The sequence below is a fragment of the Pseudochaenichthys georgianus genome, chromosome 21 (assembly GCF_902827115.2).
Source record: "Pseudochaenichthys georgianus chromosome 21, fPseGeo1.2, whole genome shotgun sequence".
Classification (NCBI taxonomy): Eukaryota; Metazoa; Chordata; class Actinopteri; order Perciformes; family Channichthyidae; genus Pseudochaenichthys; species Pseudochaenichthys georgianus.
Window position 1 is genome coordinate 9612190 of NC_047523.1, and position 27288 is coordinate 9639477.

General features: G+C 41.0%; 1 protein-coding gene across 2 annotated transcripts in view; it reads right to left on the reverse strand.

The window, feature by feature from the left end:
- tmeff2a (transmembrane protein with EGF-like and two follistatin-like domains 2a) overlaps window positions 1-27288 on the reverse strand; it is a 140084-nt gene that overhangs the window by 43014 nt on the left and 69782 nt on the right. For both annotated transcript variants that reach the window (XM_034110345.2, XM_034110344.2), the window contains exon 4: window positions 23699-23725. In XM_034110345.2, the coding sequence (XP_033966236.1) occupies window positions 23699-23725 (27 nt within the window). The remainder of the gene's footprint in view (window positions 1-23698; window positions 23726-27288) is intronic.

Sequence of the window (27288 nt, forward strand, 5' to 3'; positions counted from 1 at the left end):
CAATATAAGGCTTAGCAGTACAGATGCATGTGGGCTCACTATTTGGCAAGCAACCGGTCACAGTTGCCCTGTTTATCTCATGTCTTATACAAGCTTATTCATGATTTATAAAGTGTTCACAACCTAATTAATAAATGAATTACAAACTATTTGTAAACCCTTTATAAGGGTAGTCTTATTGTAAAGTGGTACCGAAAATACAAATACCTTTATAAAATCTTAGTAAACATTAGGGGTGTAACGGTACACGCCCTTCGGTTCGGTACATGTGTGTACCGAACGAATATAACGTTAAACGTAAAAAAATTGAGAACGTGAACAACTTTTTGGAAGTAATCTCAGGTGCTGTGTCGCAGCATTCAGAGTAATTTGCTCACATTGGGTTCAACGTGTCATAGAGCGAGCAAGTAATTTAATTGGATGAGAGGCATACTATGAGAGCTGGTCATAGGGATGCGTTCAAATGTAGTCAGTAATTTGAGGAACTGTCGAAAATGAATGGCGAACGCAGATAAAGTTGAGCTCGAAAATCCTGCAGCATCATTGAAGTCTCCGGATTGGGAACATTTTGGTTTCGCAGTTACGAACAAGGATGACGGACAAAGACAGGTGGACCAAACCAAAGCTGTTTGTCGGCATTGTTCAACTAAAATTGGTTACGCGGCTGGCAATACATCAAGCTTGCACACTCTTGAAAAGGCATCACCCGAACGTGAATATCACCGGTACCAAAAGACTGAAGTGCAAACCCAACTCCCGCTAGCATGTAAGCCTCCACCACTCGCAAAAAGTTCAGACCGAGCCAAAGCTATTACAAATGGCAAATATCCTTATGTTGCCATGTTAGCAAAGCGCTACCTGGCTGTATCTGCTACCTCTGTCCCTAGAGAGAGGGTGTTCTCCACGGCAGGAGACATTGCTAGTGCCAGCAGATCTGCCCTTTCGGCAAGCAATGTGGACAAGTTCATCTTTCTTTAAAAAAACATGAAAATACAATGACAAGCAAGTCCTAATGTCAAACTGGCTGCTTAGGTGCTAGTACAGTACAGTTCAAATACAGATTATTTCAGTTCATCGAAATGCTGCACCTTAATGTTTATTTTATTATATTTTGTATTTATCTGAGTGAATACATTATTCACAGTTTAATAATAATAAAAAAATATATATATATATGTTTTGTGAAAAAAAATTCTGCTGTACCGAAAACGTACCGAACCGAACCGTGACCAAAAAACCAAGGTACGTACCGAACCGAAATGTTTGTGAACCGTTACACCCCTAGTAAACATGTATTTTTACTTTTGAGCCATTAACCCTAATTCCTGTCTCAGTTGAATTTGTTAAATTGGATTGGAAGAGTCAACTGGCTGAAGATAGAATACAACACTGCAGTTGGTATAAATGAACCACCAATTATTAATTAAATGTTGATAAAGGATCACAAAACATAATATCAAGTGTATCTTCATTTTCTTACACCACTAATGTATGTAGTGTATACTCAAACGGTATGCTTGTGACCCATGATGAAAAGCAGTGGCGAACCGTGTCTATCACAACTGGACCTTCTGTAGACACCAAATTCATGGAAAACCAATTTTAACATCATGCAATAACACTAAGACGACATTAGTTGCATTGAACTAATCTTTTTAATAAGTTGTACTTACAATGTAGTGAGAAACATGGGCTTGTGCTTCACTGAGGATCGTTGTCATTCTGACAGGGAGGCTGCAGTTATTACACTTCGAGTTTTGAAATATGTGTATATAAATGTTCATATAAAACCCACACTGCTCATACTTCTTTACTTTTCCTAAAATTGGTATATCTATTTATTTTGGGGCGTGGGGAATGAAGAGAACAAAATATATGAGCATTTTATGAGCATGGGATTTTGACCCCTCATATGCATAATGCTGCGCTATACTTTGTGGCCACACGCTGTTGCCAAGCAACGCATATTGTTTAGGTTCTTTGATAAGCAGGCAGTCATATCATTAACTAGAACTAGCTAGATCTGATAGATTTGGACAAAAACGCGAGTGAAGTCTAACCGGACGTGAGAGAGAGATCAGATTAGCTGCTGCTGACGGAGAACACGCAGCTCTGCATGATCACAGCTCCGCCGCTGTGACGGACCGTTGAGCGGAGCAAAATACACTAAGAGTTAGAACTAATACACTTAGCTAGTAAATCTACTCTGGAACTAGCTAAACTAGTTATAAATATATGTATTCTTTACTGTCGGGTCACTTATTTCAGGTTCAGCGAGCTGCACGAGACTGACGGGCTGTCAGAAGAGGGAGAGGAAAAGAGAGCACCCTGTTTATTTTTCCCATTTTATTATCCAGAGTTTCTGTAAACCTTTGAATAAAGTAGTTCATCTACTATTAGCAGTTTGTTTAAATGCATTAATTATGTTTTTTTTTTATTATTAACATAAAATACATCTCACGTACCCCCTGCAGTACTCCAACGTACCCCTAGGGGTCCACGTACCCCCATTTAAAAACCACTGAAAGAAAACGCCCATTGGCTACAAAATCAATATGATTGGTTGATCAAACTGTCAGTCCAAACGTACGCTCTCATTCAGTGCAACGGCCAGGGCATTCGATCAAGGATGTAGAATACCTTGGTTGAAGGATATTCTACCTAGAGACCCAGAACAAGATCTGATTAGTTGCTTTCTTTTCTAACACAAAACCACTGAAATGCGTAGTGCATGGTCAGAGAAGGACAAACAAATCAACGTAACACTGTAATATTACAGATCAACAACACGGATACGATTCTCATTTATTAATTTTATTTATATAATTAAATCGAGTTTGTTTTATCTGAGTGTTCCAGGGTATTCTCTGAGTACCTTGAATGCCCTGACGGTTCGCCACTGATGAAAAGTCAAAGTGGCAAAATAAAGAACATAATATTGTTTATTATCCTTAAAAATGCATTTCATGAAATGCTTAAGTGCATTGATAGTGGGCCGTTATGGTGGATATTGAAAGCCTTTACTGACCATTGATGTTGTTGAAAAATCAACTGGCATCAACATTTGCTCATTACAAAATGAAAACTCTCTCTTTTCCCCTCACCTTCAGCCTGTATTTACTTGCTGGTCCATCGCTGCAGTTCAGGATTGAAACTGATCTATTTAAACATAGCTTTCATACCGAGGCAGATATCACCAACAACTAGCCAAAAAGGCAGCAGTCCTCACGTAGGATGCTACTATTTAGAAGCTTTTTCTTTCACATGGACTTCCAGTATGATACATTTGTTTAAAAAGGTACATTTTCCTTCGCTACTTTTAGTGGAGCCATTTAGGAGCACTACGATCATAATGTGCATTTCTCCAGGGCTTTTAAAGTGCAGGGAAGACATCAGGGTTGTCACTTGGGTTGATAAGAGCTTCAGCATTATACTCCATAATTTATTATGTGTTAATGAGAAACTTAAATATACAGTGGTAGAATGTTACTAAAAACATTAACTCAAGCACTGTACTTGTGTCCTACCTAGAAAACCCATAGTCACAGAGCTACAAACTATACTTGGTTCTCACAGGACAACAACAAAGCTTCAATTATGTGATTATCTTATGGAATTGAATTAATTACTGCAGTAAATCTACCCAACCGTATACAAAGGAGAACAAACTGTCCAAACCTTTGACATCTACACCAGTAATTTCATTAAAAACATCATATTGTATAATAAACAAAACTGACGGGAACATTTTACTATACAATCAATCATTTTGATTAAATAAATGCAGAACTTGTACTTCCATAGAAATGCTCTGTTAATATTTATAGCAGCAGCCTGGTATTCACAAATATCAACATTCTATAATTCACCAATCAGAATCAGATATTCAACAAAGCCTAGTATTAAATATTGATATCAAATCATAGAAATAATTAATCACGACAGAATGTTTGCCATTAACAATGTCTGCACCTGCATGCAAACCTTCTCCTCGGACATCCCCATCTATTGACCCCTCTGTCCTTGGACAAACACACACTTTAGTAGTCTTGGCGCAGTATGCTCCCTTGTGTCCCCATCACCTGCTTTTCTCATTATGCAGGGGTGACAGAAATCAGGAAATGTCAGCCTCTAGCCTGCAGCTATTCTGTATAAACTCCGGTGTCGTCCGGCGGGCCTGCTGAGCCCCACCGTCTTATCTCACCGCCAGCCTGTGAGGACAATCTCACACCGCTGAGTGCTGGAGAGGAGCCTCGGACAGCCGGACGGCGGGTTAGCAGTGGCAGGGTTTTGGGGAAGAGAAAACTACAGGCCTAATGGCTAATCCTGGGTGCACAAGACTGCCAGAAAGGATTGGCCGGGGCTAAAGAGAGAGCTACAGGGGATAGAGGACTGGGGATAAGACCAGGCGAGAGAATCTGGGGGAAGGGAAGGAAGAGTAAAGCCGTATGAGGGTGCGAAGGTTATGAGTGGGGGAGAGAAAGATGAGTGGAGCTGGTAGTTGAGATATGCACTGTAACAAAAATATTAACAAAGCAAATGTAATGTAATTATTGAGTGGTACAGAAATTAGGCCTGCAACCTGGAGATGATAAATCATTTGACTTCTTCCGGTATCCTCGCCTCAAAGTCAACTGTTTTTTTAACGTGTTCGTGGTTAGAAGCCTGCAATTATATCTATGGTTGACACAACTTGAAGAAATGTTCGCGTTTGGTTCTAGAAAATAAAATATGTCAGTAAATACCCCACTCGTGAATATTTCAAGCTTATGTGTCTTAAAAATGGCGGTTGCCAACAAGTTGATGATAATCCTAACGTTGATGATATGATGATTCCAAATCCACAATTCCCATGGTATTTTTCCCTAACCTTAACCACTTTTTTATCAATTTGAGTCCAAACCCTTGTTTTTCTGTAAACTTCAAGGGTCGTTTTGTACCTAACCCTAACCAAACCTTAACTAGAGTTCTACAATGCAACACAATTACTTCATAAATACAGTCGTTTACACAGTTAGAGGTGTATGAACGGAAAGCTTTGTGTGTCTTTCTCAAGGACAGTTATCAATGTATTTTGGTGTTCCATTGGAAGGGCTTGATGTTGGGTCTCCTTCATGTCCTAAGATGAACATCTGGCCATTTAGCAGTGGAAGAGTCCCCTTGTTCCACAGGTAGTTGCTAGATCTTTCTCTCTGCTATTTACTACAGAGTAGGTAAACCATACAGGGTCTTTAGCACACATACACAACGCCCTGTCATTTTACAAGAAGTGCCAAACAGCTCTCAAAATAGCTCAACTTTAAAAGAGAATGTGGAAGCAGCATCGTAAACACTTTCAAGCCATTTCTACTTTACCTTCCCAAATGTAGCCTTATTCAACGCAGTTATTGTTGAGAATGTCCAATAAAGAACATTCATGCATTCCTTCAGACTTATTGCATGTATTGTATCCTTTTACCTTGAAGCAGTTCAATTCGATTTGTTCCCTCCTTTTCAACATGTGCCCTTTTTATGATTTGTTCATCTATGTGGAATATCAATTTAGACACAAGTTGTCCATGAAACACTTTGTTTATAGGTTGGGTTGATTGTGTAATATTACAACAATGTTCTGCCAAAGATTGTTTCTATGGCAGTGCAAAGCATTGTAAGGTAAAACAATAGGGCAGGGCGACATTCAGGCAGAGAAAAGAAACTCAGAGAGAGAGAAGTACATTTGTGGCGTTTTTTTTGCCTTTTCATGCTGGGGTTTTATTGTCATTTATATAATGCAAAGTTTACGAGGCTAACGGAAGCAGTTCTTCAAAAGGTGCAAAATCATCATAAAGAGTGTTAATTGTCTTGGTGGCTTTACCATCATCGCCTATAGTAAAAACGTCAGTAACAGTTATTAAAAACAAACCTTGCGGTTGTGTGAAGAGAGGGTAATCTGACACCTATGCAATGTGTACTTTCAAGAAGCCTATTATTGAAACAGCACATAACAGAAATAATGATTAAAAACCAGAGTGGCAACTACTCATTTATTTTCATTAACTATTTATCTGCCCATTATTTTCTTGACTTCGGTCGATAAACATCATAAAATAATGAAATATGCCAATCCTATTTTCCTAATGTCTGTGTAGTCAGTCTGAACCCACATATATTAACTTTAATGTGATAAATCTCAATAATAGAGAGGCTGAACGCAGAATTTCTGATATCTTTGCATGAAAATACATAATTATCTTAATTGAAAGTGAAAGTCGTCAATTATTTTTCAGTCAAAAGGCGGTTTTTATACAAAGTTTCCCCCCTCGACTTTCATTTGGCAAAATTAGAAGTAACAAAAAGTGATGATTTGAAATGGTAATTTGGTAATTTTGTGATAAAGCCATACTTTAAAAAGGCCACTTTCTGATGGAACATGGCAAGGACATTGAACTTGTTAGTGCTCACGAGAAAAACAAATCCATTCTCGTTGTAATATATGTGCAGTGGAGCTTTGAAGTTTCAACAACACACTTTCAAATTGAACACAGTCGGCTTCCAAATGATAACTGTGATCACACGTATCAAACTGAGACTAAATGCGACATTCCACCTACAGTAGATGTGAGACACAGCGTCTTAGAGTGGATTTCATCATCCGGCATAGTGACGCTCAAACATCACAGTGAAGAACAGATGTTATTTTCCATCTACATTTACAGACAGGAAGAAATCCAACTCAAGAAGAAGCAAAGACGCACATTTGACTACAGAAAAACCACAAGATCTCCACTCATTATAGAGTAAATGTACTTGAGAAGTTGTAAGAAGTATTAAGGGAATATATGTAGAGATTGTTTTGAACAAACTGAAGTTGATGGAGATGACATCTTATGAACACATGTCATCCCGCAGGACTCTCCCACTGCGTCAGTAGATGCATCTTCAGAGAGTAAACAAACACGTTGACTGCTCCTTTCCATCCAACCCTCAATATCCTCTGCTTCTCTAATGTAAGCAAACCGCATTCCCAAAGCACCACCTATAAGTTCTGCTCTCAAAACACAAAGCCATTAGCACACACCTCCCCAAGAGGGACTCGGCCCATCCCCCGAGAGAGGAGTGTTGAAGCCCAAATATAAACAGCCTTCAGATGTTTCCAGACTGAGCTCGACGCTGTGGAAGGCCCGCAGAGAGTGAGGAGAGCTTATTTGCACTGCTGATGAGAAAAATCACAAAAATAACTGTAATATGGGCCAAGCAAGTTTAATACAATAAAATAAATAATAATGGTAAGGGTTAAAGATAAGAGTAATAATAATAAATAACAATACACTGAAAAAAGGGGGGGGGGAAAGGAGTAAAGCTCTGATATTGCCGGTGGTCATCTTTAAAGAAAATGTTGACCGTTTTCAATTTGACATTGAGGATAGAATAAAACTAAAGAGACAGTCTATATGTTTATGGTTTCTGATTTCAACAGTACATTAAATGCACTAATTGAGTCAACTTGTGAAACACGTGTTATATAATCATGTCTATTATAACGGCGTACTAAGTTAATGGCTTCTGTCAACAACGAGGTGAGAAAAAAAAAAACGATCAAACAAATATCCGCAAGCTGTCCGGCAGATAATACACCTCAGCTGTGATTATACTGTGAGCCCCATTTGAAATGACCTGTTCTGGGTTACTGCTCAGCTTAGCATCAGCAGAATAATAACTGCTGCAATTATCTTCAAGCAAATGAGAAAATGTTCTCTCTAGTAGAACGACTCACTATCTACTCCCTCTCTTTCTCTCCCCTCTTCTTCTTTATTCATATCTGGAAATGAGGCCAATATCTCTCTGTGAGCCCTTAACTCAAATTGCTTTGCTAGCATCACCCAGCCCCACGCAGCCTGTAATGAGCAGAGCTAGCTTGCTGTGCTTAGAGAAATCTGGGACATGACCAAACTAAAAGTTGTGGGACATAATTTGGGGAGGGAGAAAGTATGAACAAAAAGGGAACATCTATTGAGCTTGGAATCCATTATCCAGAAAGTAAAATGTAATACATTGGTTAACTGAAAACCTATGAAGTTATGCATGATTTGTAAGGCATGCCCAAATTCTCTTTTATGGTAGTTTTATATCGTAGTAACGGTATATATGACAATACAGTGAATACAGTGTTCTGTACACTCAGTTAACAAATGGTTTGAATAACCATAGACGAGAACAACGCTAGATCACTGTCTGGCGACCCTCCCACTTTCTGGTAAACAAAAACAATTGGTGCCAAGCAGAGATTTTCTATACTTTGACATTAAAACAATGTGGCCATCCACGAAGAGGACGAAGATCATATCCAAAAGGACCCGGTCAGTCATGGTCGTCTATGGGAAACACCTCATCACAGATAAATGATGATGCTAATAAGGGTAACGTCAATCATCAAGGTTAAGCCAAAGTTTGTAATGTTAAAAGTCAGAGAAGAGACGGTAGAAGCTGCATTGAAATATAAAACACGGACAAACCAAGGAAATCCCAGTTGAACTGTTAGCCTGCTGCTCATAAATCGACGCCGATCATCCATCTCATTGACGTTACGGAATTGTTTGCCTGGCTGACAATCATAATGTGGGTCCTTGTAGATAAAGTCTTCTAAATCATTTGATGTGGTTGGCGACAACTTGAGAATCTGTATTTACCGCCAGACAGCGAATATTTCCACCCAAAAAGGGGCGCAGCCGAGACGTTCGGAGATGGGTTGCTCCCATGTATACTATACTTCATCACATTTTATTATTTTTCTTGCCTCACATGAGACAACACAATAAAGATATCATTGATTATAAACACATTATTTCATATTTTGTGTTCCTTTGTAACACAAGAAAAATGAAACAGATAATCTAGTGGACTTTTTCAGCTTTCATTTAAAAAATCTGATAAAAAAAACAGGCAAAATAAACTCCTCTGTATTCATACTTTGCTGGATTTGCGAGTTCACACAAGGTCACAACAGATTATGTGAGCATAGCTATCACGGTGGAATCAGTATTGCAAACCTCACCAGTGCACACATTTCTACTGTGTATACAGTATATCCAGAAATAGAGAAACTGAGCTGAGCGTTAATGTTCCATTACAAGTGTTTTCAGCTGGCTTACATAAGAAGGCCTGTCCTGAGATCCCCAGGGGGGGGCAAAAGGGCGGCCGATGCCTCCACTGCTGCTGAATGAAGGATTATGAGCCTTCATTTATCCGGGTCGTCCTATCTGTTTCCCTGTCTTTAAAGCCGTGACACTCACACCGCAAGACTGTGTACAGCAGATGGTTATGGCACTATATAACTGAATATCACTGAGCTGATATACAGTGCGTCAGGTTTGGGAAGATGAAGATGCAATCTGTCCTTTGAGTTATTATCCAGTGTATGTTTTAGCACGTTGAAGAACTTCTGCTCTATGTGCACTTTTTACAATCTACTTTTCTTGAGGTAAATGCTGACTCACACTTAAAGGTCCCATGTCATGGCCATTTCCACTGATCATAATTCCATTGTTGAGGTCTACTGGAATAGATTTATACTGTGCAATTTTCCAAACTCACATTGGTTTCGCATACAGCATCTCTGTAAACTACGTGTATTCACTCTCTCCACTAAACGGCTCGTTGCAGCTCTTGCCCCCCCCTCCCTGTGAGCCCAGTGTGCTCCGATTGGTCGGGACCAGTCGGGACGTTGTGAATCGCGCTGAGCTCCGTGGAGGTGTTGTTTCCTTGTTTAGCGATACACAGCGATACACAGCCAAACTCACCCTGAGCACACACAAAGTCACAGCCGAAGTAAAAACAATAAGTGTGGCTTGATATTGAGTAAGAAAAAGGTTGATGAACGCTGTGAGAATGGGTCTGCAGAGAGCATTTTGCCGCGATCCCAACTGTCTGTTATCAGCCTGCAGCCAGGGAGGAGAGATCAGCAGAGCTGCCTGCAGCACTGAGTGTGAGGAAGTCCGTGGATTGGTCAATTTGGACCAATCAGCGGGGGCTTAACGTAACGGCTCCGCGGACGTAACGTAACGGCTCCACGGATTGGTCCATTTCTTTCCGGGGACGACATGACATCATGATGTACCCGGAAGAATCAAATGGACAGTGACGTATCTCCAACGAGGCGTTTTGGGGAGGTATTTTCTGTTTTAGAGTTTTACTCTCTACAGGGTGTACTTTGAGGGTTTTGACTCTGCAGACCGTTTACATGCATACAAACCTTCATAACACACAATGGGACGGGTACTAACCAGAAAAGCATGACATGTCACCTTTAAGACTGACATTGGCAGTGGTACTTTATATTAGTTTAAATCATTCTGCCCCTTAACACACACTCAAAGAGTGATGCAGTAATGACCAGTGGAATGTACAAAAGTACTTATTTGAGGTACGTCAAATATATTGTTTTTGTTGTGACTTCTACTTATACACTACATTTTGGAAGCCAACATTGTACTTTTTACTCCAATAGATTTATCTGACAGGTTTAGTTAATTTACATATTTAAATTAGCTGATACAAAATATAAATGTAACTAATAAATAAGCATTGACATATATCCTGCATACAAGCTGTTATAGACACATTAATGCATCAATAATCCTAATTTAATACGTATGATTCAGAAATGGGCAAAGGACTTTTACTTTGTATTATTAATTATATATTTTGATGGCAATACTTTTGTAATTGTAATCTTAAATAAGATTTTGAATGCAGGATTCTTACTTGAAACTGTGTATATTTACAATAGAGTATTGCTACATTTACTTAAGTATGAGTACTACTTATATTAATGATATATTTGTGTATATCAGGGTCGGAAGACACAGCAAGACACATCACCATGCTTATCAAAAAGTGGATTCATTTTCAGCATTTTCTTTTTTAAATACTAGGAACAAAAGCTTTAGACATTTGCAAGTAGGGTATCTACTGACATATTTTATGTTGTAGAACAAAACATGAATATCTCTTAAGCTTTGTTAACCAGCGACTTTATTTCAGGTCTCGCAACTCCATTCACACAAAAGATAGCTTTCTCAAGATAGCTTTTTCCCACCTGTTGCCCTTCTTAATCCCAGTCAAATCCTACCATTACAGAAAAAAGTCTATCATTTCTCTATCCCAATATCTGTCCTTCCATTCTTTTCCGTGGCCCCCAGTTCGGCCCAATCTCACTCCCTTCCCGCGCCACTGTCTCCGCATCAGCCTTGTTCCATTATTTTCAAGATGACAAAAAAAAATTACAATAAAAGTCCCTGATGCCGGTGAGAGCGAGGGCTGGCCCAGAGGTGACCCTGCTATTCTCATCAGCCTCCGTCCCACTTCCCCCCCGCCTCCACTGATGGATCTGACACACGACGGCTGCCACGTCGCCACTTACGCTCCCATCTCACACCAGACACAGTCTCACCACCGCCCTATCTCATCTCATTCAGAGCCCCTGCTGCGCACACACACACAGGTGATGGAAATTCTTAGAATAATTTCAGAGTGGTATGATTGGATACGTTCCCGTGGAGAGACGGAGGAAAAGCAAAAGCAGCGGATGTGAGAGAGAGTGAACGTGTGCGGATGAAAGGATCTGACTGACTTTGCTTCAATCTCATTTGCAGATCCCATCCCTCTCCGTCTATATTACCGCGTTATCCCCGTGCCAAAGTAAAGGCTTACCGGCCAAGCCTCTCTCATGCGTGTCTCCTGAACGTATGTCAAGTGAGATGTGAGATACATCGGGTTGGACGTAAGTACTATCTTAGTTTGCATTACAATATGTTCTAACACCCCTTCCTTTCCATGTGCAACATGTTTACCAAGAAAAAGTTCCTAAACCCTTTATCTTTGTTCTGCAATCATCAGCCAATCTTATATATTGATTTTCTCACGCTGCTGTACCAATGAAGAGATAATTGTTGCAAAGGAGTGACATACTGTAGTTTAGCCCGAGGCAATGTGTATCATGCACAAAGCTGTTGGATTTAAAAAGTTTTAAATTACCTATTTTTTAACAACTGCATAAAATAATTATGTGCAGTGCCTCCTACGTCACCCATAAGATGGTTGACTTCCATTTTTTAAGCGCAGATTTCAGCATTTTCATCTTGGATTTTGGTCGTGCAATCTCAGTGAAACTAGAGGTGTTGCTAAGTACAATAACTAGTTACCAAGACATTTTAGGCATCCAAATTGTTACAACCAACTAGGGCTGCACGATTTTGGGAAAAAATTGAATTGCGATTTTTCTGACAAATATTGCGATTGCGATTCGAATTGCGATATTTGTTTTTAAGCAACCCAACGGAAGTTTATTGTAAAATGCAGTCATAACTCCGGCTAGGAAGGTCGTATCAACGTACTCCCGTCTCTAGCACCCCCGCAGCCTGAGCTACGAGTGAAAGAACTAAACTTACATGAAACTTCCGTTGGGTTGCTTTAAAGTCAAGCTTCAGTTTAAGATTCACTGTAATAGAAACATGTGATGGAGCATCACTAACCTGACCCAGATGGTTTGTTTCACCAAACCATCTAAAGCTCCATTGGAAGCCATTTGGAAAGGGCAGGCACTTTCAAATTCACTTGGCAGGTGATTGGATCAATCTGTCTATCACCTTCTATCATGGGCCGCTTCTGATTGATTAAAAATGGCTGGTACATGTGGAGCACAGCACTTCTGATTTGTGTGGATGACTGACACACAAGAAAAAAAAAAAAAAAATCGTAAAAAGAAAAAAAAAGATTGTAAAAAAAAAAAAATGTTAAAAAAGAAGGCTTTGCGATTTGATAATCGCATCATTTAAAATCGCGATTTCGATTTAAAATCGATTAATCGTTCAGCTCTACAACCAACGTGCATGTACTGAAAACACGTTAAAGTACAGCCAACCCTTAAACTGTGGCAGTGACCTGTCAATCACAATGTAGCCACGCCCAAAAGCAAACCCTGCTTTATTGTCTATTTTACTCTAAATGGGACCATTATTTACCAAAATAACATCATGCTATATTGACAAGCGATTGAGACCAAAAACGTATTAGGAAAATGTAACTGAGGTAAACTCAAGAAAGTTATTTTCTCATAGACTTCTATACAATCGGACTAAATCTACCATTGCCGCGGTCGATATAAAACACAAACACACACACACACACACACACACACACACACACACACACACACACACACACACACACACACACACACACACACACACACACACACACACACACACACACACACACACACACACACACACACACACACACACACACACACACACACACACACACACACACACACACACACACACACACACACGCGGGTGGGCTGGCTGTGGTGAGCCTTATCGCTGGGCCACAAAGTGGGAAGATTAGATTACTCACTTCCCTAAACCTCTAACTTGGTTACCATAGCAATAGCAGTGTGACCGGGGCAGCAGCTGGTAATTGTGGAGGCTGCTGGAGAGGGAATGGGAGGTGGAACAATCACCAGGGGAACTGCAGGTCAGATACTCTACAACCATGTCCTAGAATGTTCCACTTGTTTCCAAAGTCAGAGGGGGAAAATGAGCTCATCCTATTTTCACATGTTTCACAGTATCAGCAGAGATTCTTAATTCTAGCTGATATAAGGCCTATGACTAGTATTGACTGATCTTGTTTCACCACAATATCTTTATTAAAGGTCACCTATCATGCTATTTTTAGGGAATAGCAAAGGTCTCAGATATAGAAAAAAATATAGAAAACATGTCTATGAAGTGTTTTGGTCAATAAACCAAACATATCCCCCATTCTAGCCATGCCTCATATCCCTCTATTTCTCTTCCTGTTCCAAAAGTGCTGATTCTGGGTATAAACAGGTCTCTCTTGAGATTTTCACCTGCTTATGCCGGCTCATGCGGGACCTGGCAGATACTGTCTAAAATGCTGCGGTGATGAAACGCAAGGATTATTAGATCAAAGATTCTCTCTGAAACAGTCTGGAGCTCAAAGGCTTTCTCTCTTGCCGGTTATACCACAAGGTGAGTTCCTTTTTACTTCCTGCTTCTTCACACACATGCTCTCCAGTACAGGTTAGCTCTGAGTGTTAGCGATGCTAATGTGAACACCGACCATATTACGTCCAAAACAGTCAGGCATTGTTTCTGATAGCAACGTTTCTGATAGTGCCGTGGGTCCGCTGCCGATATTACGTCATATCGGCCGCAAATCTGGATCCGCTCCGTTGTATCCCCGGTTTTATTTTCTGACGCTGCGTGAGTTCCCCGACACACCGGGAACACATCTTGATGTATAAAAGACACAAAAGTGCATTTTGCATGATAGGTCCCCTTTAAAGTCGATACAATAATGTTACGAGTGCTGCCTCATGTTATCAATGTTGTGTATTGCTGCACGCCGACGAAAGGGAGATCAATTGAAATTGAAGTCATAATTGCACCATAGTGGAGCCTCGCCCTATAATTCAGATTAATGAAGTGCTTGCAAATCCATAGTGTTGTGGGTTTGATCATGAGATTAATTACCCCAATCAGGTCATTGTATTTCAATTAAGCCAAGTACAGTGTTTTGCTCTCCGTAAGTCAACACTCGAAAGTGCAAAATGAAGGTCGGGCATGTGCACAAGACAAATATAAAATCTTCATCTATTTAGAGACACTTTTGTGGAATCATCAATGATAGAATGACACAATAGTGACTTTAGGTGTTGATAGTATTGAAGGACCGGTGCTTAAAAAGTCTAAGCCTGAACGAAGCTCAGCAAATAATTAGAGAGCAACACTCAGGTGGCTGAAAAGAGACGAATGCCTCATACATACTAGCTTTATTACACCGATTGATGATGTCCCGTTGCCGCTAAAGGCTCATAATGGGGCTGCTTATTTTACCATTCAAACAGAGAACTGGCTCCGATAAGTTACGGGACACTGCTTTGACCTTGACAAAGCACTTCATTTAGATAAGAGTTACCCTTCAGAAAAAAAGCTGCAGTGGAATTAGGTCACATTAATGCCGGAAGCCAACAGAGCATGACAGAGCTCTGTAACTTCGGGGCTTGAGGCAGAAGTGTACTGCTTGCTACTGAACAGTGTGATAGTTCTATTTAGGACTTTATTGGTTCTACTAGGCAAGTGTGTGTTTAATTTGGAATGAAAAGAGCCACAGAAAAAGGCACAGATGTAAAGTAAAGTTAGATCTTAGAAAAGAGAAATAGCAACAACAGGCTGCAATCTTGCGAAAAACACATTTTAGAGATATTTAGCGTTTTTTAAGTCATGCCATGATGGCAATGTTCGTTAGGACACCACAGCCTAGGATATTTCATTGAATGGATTGCCATTACATTTTGTTCAAACTGTTGGGGTTCTATCAGTTACCTATCCATCCCGGTTTAGAGAGATATACAGTGGTCCCAACACAAAAGCAAAGCTATGTAGCAAAACGTATTTACGACACATAAAACATTTGTCAATCACTCTTACGGCCCGTCTACACTACAGCGTCGACAGCGTCGAAAGCTCCAATCTGCTCCAATCTGCCCATTCACTTTCAATGGGGTGACGTCACGTAGCCGCGCTTTTTCGCCGAACTGAATTGTGGGTAGCAGAGCGGTCCGTCTCCGCCGGAGACGCCGGAGTAGCCAGCGCCAGCCAATCAAATCCCGTGTCTCAAAATCTGACAGCTGAAGCCGTAGCCAATCAAACCGCGTCTAAGCTGGGAGAGATATCCCGCCGTTCATTTCTATATTTCAAAAAAAGTCGGAGGAGAAACTAACTATCGCCGTAGCGAATCACCCGGTTTTGTATGACCAGACCCTCTTCACCTACCGGGATACAAACCGGAGGAACCAGGCATGGAGGGAGGTGGCAGAGACAGTGGGGGAAACTGGTAGGTTTTCGCCTGTTTGGGGAGTTTATATATATATTGCTCGCATAAAATCCCCGGGGTTTTTTGCTTTGTATGTCGGGGGCGGGAGATTCATGTGATTGGTTGTTGGCCGTGTTGCTTGAATAAAATCCCCAAGCTCCAGACACGCCCAGCTCCAAGCTATTTTTGGAGCTGTAGTGTGGACGCTCCGTTAGTGTATGCTAGAATATTTTCCTGGCTTTAACTTCTTATCAGACGCACTTTTCTAATGGGTACTGCATGTGATACACTTGTTCCCTTCAACAACTCCATTGACATTGAAAAACCTACATTTTCCCACGCAGAACACGGGAGATACTGGTTTCTTGCTAAATTTATCGGTTAGCTATTGGGTAAGTTGAGGGTAAACGTGCATTCAGTCACACAACATGCAAACAACAGAGAATCAAACCAAGTGGTCGAGGAAGCGGTAGACAAGCAGTCCCCTTGTTTTGCGAGAACACATTCAAATGTTTCCAATTGCATCTCGCTTTTGGAAGAGACCGTATATAACTGCTTCTGTAAACCCTTGCAAAAGGTCTAACTGACAGCAAGGTAGAGGTGTGAACACATTCTAGTATTATGTACACTTTTTGTCGCTGCTTTTAATTGAACTATTCATATCTTAAACTGCACTGTAAATTGTATCCATGTATTTTTTCTTTTAATGTTTATTTTATTAGCTTTTCTTTTTAATGACTGATTAAATGCCATTTTCTTAATATCTTTCATTTTTTGTAAAGCACTTTGAATTGCCTTGTGTTGAAAAGTGCTATATAAATAAACGTGCCTTGCCTTATAGATATTTGTTCTGTTTCGCTGATCACATGGCTCTGGTTCCTTGCTAATTATTGGGTTTTGAAAGTTATTTAATGGTAATAATACACATACTTTTCCTAATTACCTCATATAACCCCACTTAAAACTATCCCTTTAAGGCTTTGCTAGTCCTTTGCCCCCCCCCAAATCATGTGAGTGCAATTCAATTTCTCCACTGTACAATTTGATTTGCACAAATGTCTGATTCAGACTAAAGGGTCCATGTGACCAGACTCATGTCCGACGGGCATCTCCCTTCACAGTTGGCGTGGTCTCACTTATTAGATAAAAATACAATAAAAAAACCAGACACTCTAACGGGCATAAATGCTTAACTATAGCCTGCACCCTACGCACACACATTAACAGCCAAGAATCTGGCAACTCCCCAGCTGACCGGAGTTGTGTGTGTAGATTTATCATTAGCCATTAAAATACATTTAATTCTCTTCTGGCTGGCTCGCCAATGCTGGCTTCCTCCATAGGAGTCAAACTCACCTTTTACAACCACTTTCTTTAACCTTCTCCCCTGCTCATAAAACACCAGCAGCTCTCTCTTCCTCCTCTGCTGACTCCCCCTCCTCCCCTCCCTTCTCTTCCACTGTATCTCTCCATCTGTTTGACCTCTGCTATGATTCTATCTTTATAGCTCGTGTTTGTGTTCCTCCTCCTCCTGTCCTTGCCCTCTTCTTTCGCCTCTCACTCAAATAGCCTCTCTGCCCCCGAGCTATTTCTTCTTAATTGTCTCTTTACCTCCTGAATGATCGATTCGTCACATGTGTCTGACAGTTAGAGAATAAGGACACTTCTGCAGCTTTTATTTTACACCAGCCAGAGGTCTCAAAAGGTGAGCAGTCATGATGAGCGTCCGTGGGGATATTCAGAACAAAACCTGTCTGGCTTTAATGTGGATAATGACACTAGACTCTTCGCCTGCCTGATGTTCCATTTATGTGGCTCACAAAGTGAGTTGTTATTCATTTCTAAGGGAACACATATGTTCTGAATATATACACTTTATTACACAAGGACACATTCTCTTGTTCCAGCTATACTTCCAGTTTGTATTTAGACTTTCCATGAGGAAGCTTTGCATGTTCTGCGCTCTGTGTATCCCATGTGTTTGGCCATGTTAGTGGCTTCAAACAAAACGAGAAGTAAATGCAAATATATTTGATCATTTTCGTAATACAAGTTTTATAGACTTAGAGTAAATCGCCTCATTACAAGAACAGTGTGGTGAGGCATATATGAGCAGGTCTGACCTGCAGTAAACTGTTGGGACCCGGTTAGCTATAATGCATCACTGTGTTCGTCACAGACTGCCTTTATGAGAGAGAGACAACTCATTTGTATTTCTTCCTCCCAAGCTCTGCAGCCTCCACACATCTCACTTTAACAGAGGTAAGATTACTGATTGTATTTATAACTGAGTGTTTAATTGTTAACATTACAAAAGGTAATACGTCTTTCAGAATGAGGAATCTGTAGCTAAAGATCTCTGGTAACTTGGCTGGGGCTAGTGGAGTGTGAGCTTCGCCAAGTTGAATTAAGAGTAGGGCCGCTGTTGTTGAGCTTCTTAAAGCATAAAGTACAGGCTCCAACACATTGGATGTACTACATGTAAATCTACTCACTGTATGCATGTAGCACTTACGTAAAGCCAATGCAGTCGCACTTATACTGGTTGGGCTTTTGAAAGCCAAAGTATCTCGCGTCTTCCTGGTTGATCCCACTTATTGGAAGCCGCTTTGGACAAAAGTGTCAGTTAAATCAAATATAATCAAATGTATAAAATAGGGCTGTCAGTCGATTAAAATATTTAATCGCGATTAATCGCATGATTGTCCATAGTTAATCGCAAATTAATCGCACATTTTTTATCTGTTCTAAATGTACCGTAGAGGAATATTTTTCAAGTTTGTAATACTCTTATCTACATATGAGTGGACAAATATGCTGTATGCTAATGTTTATTATCATTTGAACAATGACAAATATTCTCATGAATATTAAACACAACAACCTCTGAACATTACAAATATTCGCCTCAATTCAACCTGGAACCTCTCTCATACAATACAAATGGGGTGTGTGTGTGTGTATATATGTGTGTATATGTGTGTGTGTATATATGTGTGTATATGTGTGTGTGTTGGAGCTATGCAACTCAAGGCATATGCTCGAACGGGAGCTGCCTAGACGCTGCAATCATGTTGCTGCAATCATGAGTGTGCTGACTTCTCCTCCAATGTCCCGCTGTCTGGCTTCCTGCATCAAGTCAAGTGCTCGGTGCAGTTGTGGGGAAATGTCGCTCCTCTGTTTTCATTTAAACAGCTCCTTATATCCGTTAGCGCAGCTAGCTAGCACCAGATGCTAACAACAACAACAATGCACGTAAGGTCTCTCTCTTGCTCGCTCGGGCCACATTACACACACCCTCCCGGTCCTCCCGATGGCCAGTCGGTGCCTGCCGGTGAGCGTAGAAGTGTGGTCTGCCCATAGGGTCTGCCACAAGCGGGCGGCAGGAGCGGGGCTGTCAGCAGATGGTATTTTAAACTCATGCGCTCTGAAACTACGGGGCGGACGAGGAATAAAAATACACATGCGTTAATCGCGTTAAAATAATTAGTGGCGTTAATCTGAGGCCATGGTTCTCAGCAGGAAACCGATGGACTGTCCACTCCAAGTAGGGAATGAGTCCTTACCCCAAGTGAAGGAGTTCAAGTATCTCGGGGTCTTGTTCTCGAGTGAGGGAACAATGGAGCGTGAGATGGGAGAATCGGAGCAGCGGGAGCGGTACTGCAGTCGCTTTACCGCACCGTTGTGACGAAAAGGGAGCTGAGCCAGAAGGCAAAGCTCTCTGTCTACCGGGCCATGTCCGTTCCTACCCTCACCTATGGTCATGAAGGATGGGTCATGACCGAAAGAACGAGATCGCGGATACAAGCGGCCGAGATGGGTTTCCTCCGCCGGGTGGCTGGTGTCTCCCTTAGGGATAAGGTGAGAAGTTCGGTCATCAGGGAGGGACTCGGAGTTGAGCCGCTCCTCCTTCGCGTCGAAAGAAGCCAGTTGAGGTGGTTTGGGCACCTAGTTAGGATGCCACCTGGGCGCCTCCCTAGGGAGGTGTTCCAGGCACGTCCAGCTGGGAAGAGACCAAGGGGTAGCCCTAGGACCAGGCGGAGGGATTATATCTCTTCGCTGGCCTGGGAGCGCCTTGGGATCCCCCAGTCAGAGCTGGTTGATGTCGCCAGGGAAAAGAAAGTTTGGGGCTCTCTGCTGGAACTGCTACCCCCGCGACCCGACCACGGATAAGCGGGAGAAGATGGATGGATGGATGGTTAATTTTTTTTTGCGTTAACGCGTTATTAACGCGTTAACTTGACAGCCCTAGTATAAAATCATTATAATGTTTTATTATGTTATAAATAATGACTTGCTTTTTGGAATTAAGGTACTTTTGAATGCTGATACCTTTTACTATAATAAGATTTTTAATGCAGGACATTTACTTGTAACTGAGTATTGTGGTATAACTCCTTTTTCAAATGATCTGAGTACTCCACCTCTGGAGACACGGATATTCAAATGTAACCCCACAATGCCCCTTGGACATGGAAGTATTGTTTGGTTTCCTTTAGGTAGTTAGCTATTAGCCAGGCATGCTAACGTGTGCAGCCTAACTTCAAACACTATTGCAAACAGGTCATTGATATATTCATACTACTGATACTATAAATGACTCTTTTCTGTTGTAATAATTGTCGACAGTCATAATATGGTTATATTTATTTATATTCATTTGATTCATATCTTTGTTTTGCTAGAACAAATCCGGCTCACTTTCTCCCAGTTGTATTCTCTTTTTGTTGTGAAGCCAGAGAGTATTTAAACAAGAGCGCTGTGAATGCTTTGTTTATCTACAATTGCAGGGGAAGTTATGACGGTGCCTTGCAATAAAAACGCTGAAAAACACTCCCGGGAAGCGTGATCCTTATCCAATATGCAACAGTTAGACCTAAATGGCATTGCTTGATGGAATAAAAACAAGCAGACGTTTTTTACAACCCGTGTGAATACCGAATGCAAATTCTTACCGCGCTGCGTCAAAAGCATCCTTATATAATTCAATGCAAAGCAGAAGAAACAGTGTGTACAGGAGACATATTTAAAAATGTATCATTTGTTTCTTCTTCTGCATGTTTCTTATCACGGTCTGCCCTCCTCCGCTCCACTCGCTTTCTGTTCCCTCAGTTCTGTTATCTATTTTTGCGACTTTCCTCGGGGCATTTCTTTGTCCACCCCCCCTCTCCGCCCATCCCTCTCTCTCTCTCTCTCTCGCGCTCTGGTTGACCTAGCACCACTTTCATTTCCGCTCGTTCATCCGTCTGTCTGCCGTCTTTTTTGTATTTATTTGGAAGCTAATCTCTTTTCCAATCTCTCTCTCATATATGCTCGGTGAGGCTCCGTGCATGAGTTAATGAAGAGCCTGCATGGGTAAACACACAGGGGCGACGGATAGACACAGACGGAGTAAATATATGCATGAGGACGGACGCGCACTGACAGATGAGCCCGACTCCCGACCGCGTGCAGTCTGGGCCGATGTCTTGTTAGTCAATTAGGAAACACATTACAGTCTTTCTCGAATGGCAGATTATTAATCAGCTGGATGATGATTAGTTACTCATACAAAAAGTTATTCAAAGGACGGCCATAAGCTCGTCTCCATCTTATTTCATTAACTCTTTCTCCCAATCCTATTACAGATCACTGTTACAGTGCCTTTGGTAGAAAAGCAGCCACCGTGGCTTTCATTCCGCAGCGTGAGAAGGAACACCATCCTAATGAGAACGTTTTCCGTGACATTGGTTGTAAGCGCCGTCTTGGCAGGCCTTTTTGAAATGGAGTATTTTCAGTGGGACACTTCCAGAGGCAGTGCACATGTGCTGTAATAAGTGGATTTGTGTTTTAACCTCCCAACATAAAAAACAACATTGGTCAAAATAAATCAGTTGGAGATTAGATTCCCAACAGACTGTGCCCATGCAGTGAACACAAACGTCTCCGAAGCATTATTTCCTGCCTCCAAGGCCATCAATTCCAGGAATATGGTCTTGCCGAGACTTGAAACTAGCTTTCGACAGCAAATCCATTAAAAGCCTTTTTATTATTGTTATTATAATTTTCTGTCACAGTTGCATTCTCATTCAAAGCACCAGCAAAGACCCTTTACAAGAAACTCTCTTTTATGATGCAATCAAGGCCACTTTGATATGTTTTTTTCTCTTTGTAACCATTCCCTGCTTTCTGCTGAATAACCGTGAAAACATAATAATAAAAGCCATGGAATGTGTATTGATATAGATATAGCCAAACGCAGAATGTTGGCAGGCGGAGGAGGCTCTTTTGTAGCTTGGCAGTTGGCCCGTCTGGCGTCAAATTAGAAAGCTGAAGAAATATTCACGAAGACTGAAATAACATAGACTTGCTGAATCTGCTGCCATTAATCACACGACTGTCGCTTTACTTTGCAGTTGTTGTCTCCATATGCTTTCGTATAGTAATTGTGTTTTATAAATAACCCTATTATTGATATATTTTGGGTTTTTTTCCCTGTATTTTTGCTATCCCTGTGCTGCTGGGATCTATAAAGGTTTATCTTGTCTTCTGTTATCTTTTCTTAAAGTAAATGCTTCGTGGTATCCCGCTGTAAACACCACATTAACATATTGTCACATTATAAGGCCTCTATGGCAAACTTGTTAGCAAACAGCTGCTCCTTTTTCACATCTAGCAGAAATAGAGCCACATTAGCATTTCTATTTGGTGATGCGTTTCTATGAGAGCCACATCTAGCTGCTAAAGTCTCCAAACAAATATGTTTTGTTAAGTCTGTAGAATACCCTTTGTGGCCAAGGATATCTCCGCAGCACCACAATACTTCATTCATAACGTTATTTAACACATTTAGCCCGTTATAATATTACAATATTGGACTATTTAGATGTTTTTGATCACATTTCGATTCATTGTGCAGCTCTAATTGTGGTGACACTGAATCAAAACAAGACTGTGGGACTTGAAGCCAAAACAAAGAGCTCAAAGACGCTAAAACAGAAGACCTGAGGGGACACTTTCCCAGTGGACGCATCACTACTAGAGACCCCTTCACATTCAAGGAGTCACGTGATCATACTGTACATAATATACCGTCATTGGTTTCAGCAGTTTAAAATGAAACCATAAGGTGTACAGTATAAATGCAACTAAATGAATTTGTACCGACCTAACAGGGTTAGTTATCAAAATGACCTAATTTAATGTTTTATACTGTATTTCAATCTGTTTGTTATTCGAGAATCGATATTATATTGTTTTCCGAACATTATTTTGTTTTATATCGAAAGCTTCTCTCATGTTTTTTTATTGAAGCTTTCAATGTCTGACCTGTTATTGTATGATGTCTTCACGTTGAAAAAAGGGGAGGGATAGATTTTCTTTGTCATTAAGGTTGCATACATGTTCTTTATGGTGCTGTTGAATGTCTCTGTTAATACAGGTGCGTGCCTCGCACAGAGTGCAGCCAGTACCGCGAAGACGTGTTTTTTGAAGGCTTAACGGCAACAAATATGAATTTAAGCTCAACATTTGATTTGAGAATGAGAACAACAAATAGTATAACACATAGTAAAACAACAACCTGCACAGCAAGCGAAAGTTGATTTAAAATGAGTATCTCAACGTTGTGAATGAAACTTCAAATTGTAGGTTCTTCTCTACAATTGCTTAATGCCATAAAATACACTGATTATTCTTTTAAAAAACGGAGCTTGTCTTAGCTTTCAGTTCTGTTCATATGCTGTTCAGTTGTCAGCGGAGGAAGGCCTTGAGCGCAGAACATTAAAAAGCAGCGCCTGTGGATTAAGAACAGAGAGAGGGAGGTGAGTAATCTTACCGTCGTCTCCTGATCCTGAGCCGGCATCTGCGGAGGAGAACAAACAGTTATTAACCAGAGGCTCACGCAGCCAGACATGAGCTGAATAAGTATGTGTGTCTGCATATGCAACTGTGTGTCTGAGCCAGAGTGAAGATCTGCTTGTGAGTGAAGAGCAAAACACTTTGTGCACTGGGTGGATGCATTTGGGGCGAGGCGAGATTTCTCCACAGACGGAGCGGAAAGTGATGCTGGGAGTCAGATTTCAAAAAGAGGAGTGCAGGGTGCCCTGGGGCTTCTAGCACCAGGCATCTTCTCTTTTGTACAGCAGCCCATTGAAGATAGCACCTCCTACTGTGGACCTTTCTGTGGTGGGACTGCGGGAAATAACTGTGTTTCCAGCAACTCCTTCTCCGCGGCTCGAGCACTGCGCTCACTGAACTGTTTAACAATATGGCTGTGAAAGGGATACTGATGAGCACTTGGAAGAACAGGCACCGTGTAACTTGAGCCGCGGCGTAAAGCGATGTGCTAAAATGCCCAGGGCCAGAGACTCAGCCTCTGAGGACTGTAGGAGGATAATAGCTCAGCTCCATATGGATACTCATGTGAGAGGGCTTTATAAGAAAAGGTGCACACACTTAGGCGCACGGAGGCCCACCAGCGAGCGCTACTGATACTTTAATGACGTGAGCTTATGGTCGATGAAATACATTTGTGATGGGATAAAAGTAAGTCTCTAGTGTGATGATTCTGTGAGGTCAGTATATCAGATGGACAGTTGTGCCATGGGAAAGTAACTAGTCGAATCTCCTGATTATACCGGTGGGGTGTGGGATGTGTACACCAGTGTGGTGCCTCTAGAAATACACAAATGTAAGGGAGATTTTGAAATACATTTTTGGGGAAAAAATATTTCCTTGATTATTTTTAGCACCATCAAAAAATAACAATATTTTTTATAAATAATTATTAGTTATGCTGATATATGGTATAACAGCAAGGCAAATAGAACACATTCTAAAATCTGAAAATGATATCACTTTACTGTTAAGACAAGCAATATTACACCTACGATATTACGCCATCTGCAATCTAAGACAATATTTAGTCTCATGTCACAATATAAATATGTTGCCCAGCCCTGAATGGCACCACTCCTTCCCTATCCGACCCGGAGGCCCTGTAGCTTACGGTTCTATCCTCAGTACACTAGATATGCCAACGGGAGCAATTTGAGGTTCAGCATTTTGAAGATCTAAGGGTTTTATTGGCATATGCACAATAGCTATAGTGTAGTTCTGCCCAAGGTGACTCCGACATGTTGACTGCATGGGGTGGGATCGTACCTCTGACCAACTTATTTGCGCACACTAATCCCCTGAGGGATCAGCCTCCAATGGAACTTGCTATATCAAAACATATGTCAACATTCAAAGACTACTCCCACCTACTTAAAATACAGCTAAGAAAATATGCCAATGAATAAGTTGTCACATATTTCAAAAGTATTCAAGAAGCTTCTTTAGAAACGACTACAGATAGGCCTACTGTACATCACACACAGGCAAAATACATCTTTTATAATTTTATTTCCCAATGTGTTTTCTAGTAATAGAGATTTGTTGTCATGTCATTCTATGCACTTGGAGTAAGGATGAGATTGTTACATAGTTAGTATTCAAATTATATATAGAATGTTTCTCAATGTATGCCAGGAAAAGTTGTTGAGTTAACGTCCTGAACAGAGGGTATATAGTTCCTTCCTGAAAGCTGTATTCATTCAGCATCCCTCTCAAAAGTTCCAGGTGTGTTAAAGTTCAGTCAGACTAAACTCTGCATGTGTTGAATGAGGCAAAAAACTATTTAAGGCGAGTAGCTAGATGCAACTCTACACTTCTTCCTATTTTTGTGGAACATAATGAAAATAAGAGTAGGGGATTGATCTTCCATAAAAGAAAACACACTGTTTTTGTTATAGTGCCCCTTGGGGCCACTCAAGGTTCCACAGGAGTGAAGGTTACTTCATGCAGAACACAGTGAACAAAAGTGCCAACCCACCATTAAAAAGGTACCCCGTGGACTTTTTATGCTCGGGAGTTTTACGAGTAGGCCCCTGTTCTGTTTGTATAACGCTAGAGAACACATCTCTGCCACCGGATTAACATCATTTTACTGATTGACTATTGGCGACGTCAATGAATGGATAAACATGAAAAAGGATTTAAAAAGACTTGGGCAAAAGGTAACCTGTGGATGTATGGTTCGTTTTATGAGTAAGTCTCTGTTTGCTTTGTATTATGCAAGAGAAAACATTGGCACATCTGCAAATGCATATTCCTGCCACCGGTTTACATCATTTTAATGATTAAGAATTGGCGACATAAATGATTGGATACCCGTACAGTAGCAAAGCTCCGATAAAGGCGAAGAAGAAGACAGCCAGCCAAACAATGTACAATTTAGAAGATGGTTGTTGGACTGACAAGGATACACAAAAAAATGAGCGAACAGAAGTAAAATATAAACTTAACCCATTTTTTGTACATCCGTTTCAAGTAAACGCAGCAGTTCACCTTGACTGTAGGAATACAAATGTCCCTGTGCACCTTCTGCAGAAACTGCCCTCCACTTTCTTACTTCCTTTTAAATCTGCAGAATTTCCCTGACCTTGGTACTGTACACGTGGGACACTAAATGTGCAGTGTTTCATGAAAAGGCTTAGCTGGAAGGATCAGGCTGAAGTCAGAGGGGGTTCACGAGAGATCAATATAAACCTTTAGTATCTGCAAAAGGGCACAGGTTTTGGGAAAGAAAGACTGGCATGAGAACATAGAAGGAAATGGCAAAGGAGATAGGCACAAGCATGCTTTTCTGCCCGCTTGTCTGCCAAATGGAGGGTCACAAAGAGGAGATACCACACAATTGTACTGTGAAGAGCGAGGAAGAGAGCAGAGGAGGATTGCCAAGAGAAAAAATAGTTCCCTCGGTAGACAGAATGATGGAGGGTGATTTTCTTCAGATTCGGAGCGATTGATTAGAAGCGCCTAGAAGGAGGGGAACAGCTATTAACCTTACTGTGCTGCTAACATCAAAAGATATTGCAGACACACCCCTACTGTAAAAGCTTACATGAAAACACTTTCCGCCTACTGTAAACAAGGCTTGAAATAATGAAGATGTGGCTGCAGAGACTACTTGTGAGTCCTTGGAAGAAAATTATGCTCACTGTGAACCCTGGTTAATGGTGTGTTTTATGATGAACAAGTAGCACCACATCTATCTTTGTATAAGAACTTCAAATCCCTAAAATAGGTAAATGCATACGTGGAGTACTCGTATACTGGCAAACACAAACCTTGTGCTTTTCTGACAGCAACGAGAGGCAGTTATTGTAATGTTGGGCCGGGCTATGTACATATCCCAATCTTTGTTCTTTTACTGGTCTGCAGAGAAGCAGCACTTTTTTGAACATTTGGATTTTCGTTCTGTCAAACCTACGGTGGCCCACTGGTGGAAACCAACTTAAAGGCACATGTGTAGCATCAAGAAAATATTCACCAACTTGACGAAACATTTACTAAAAGTGCTGTATAGACGGAATGCTGCAA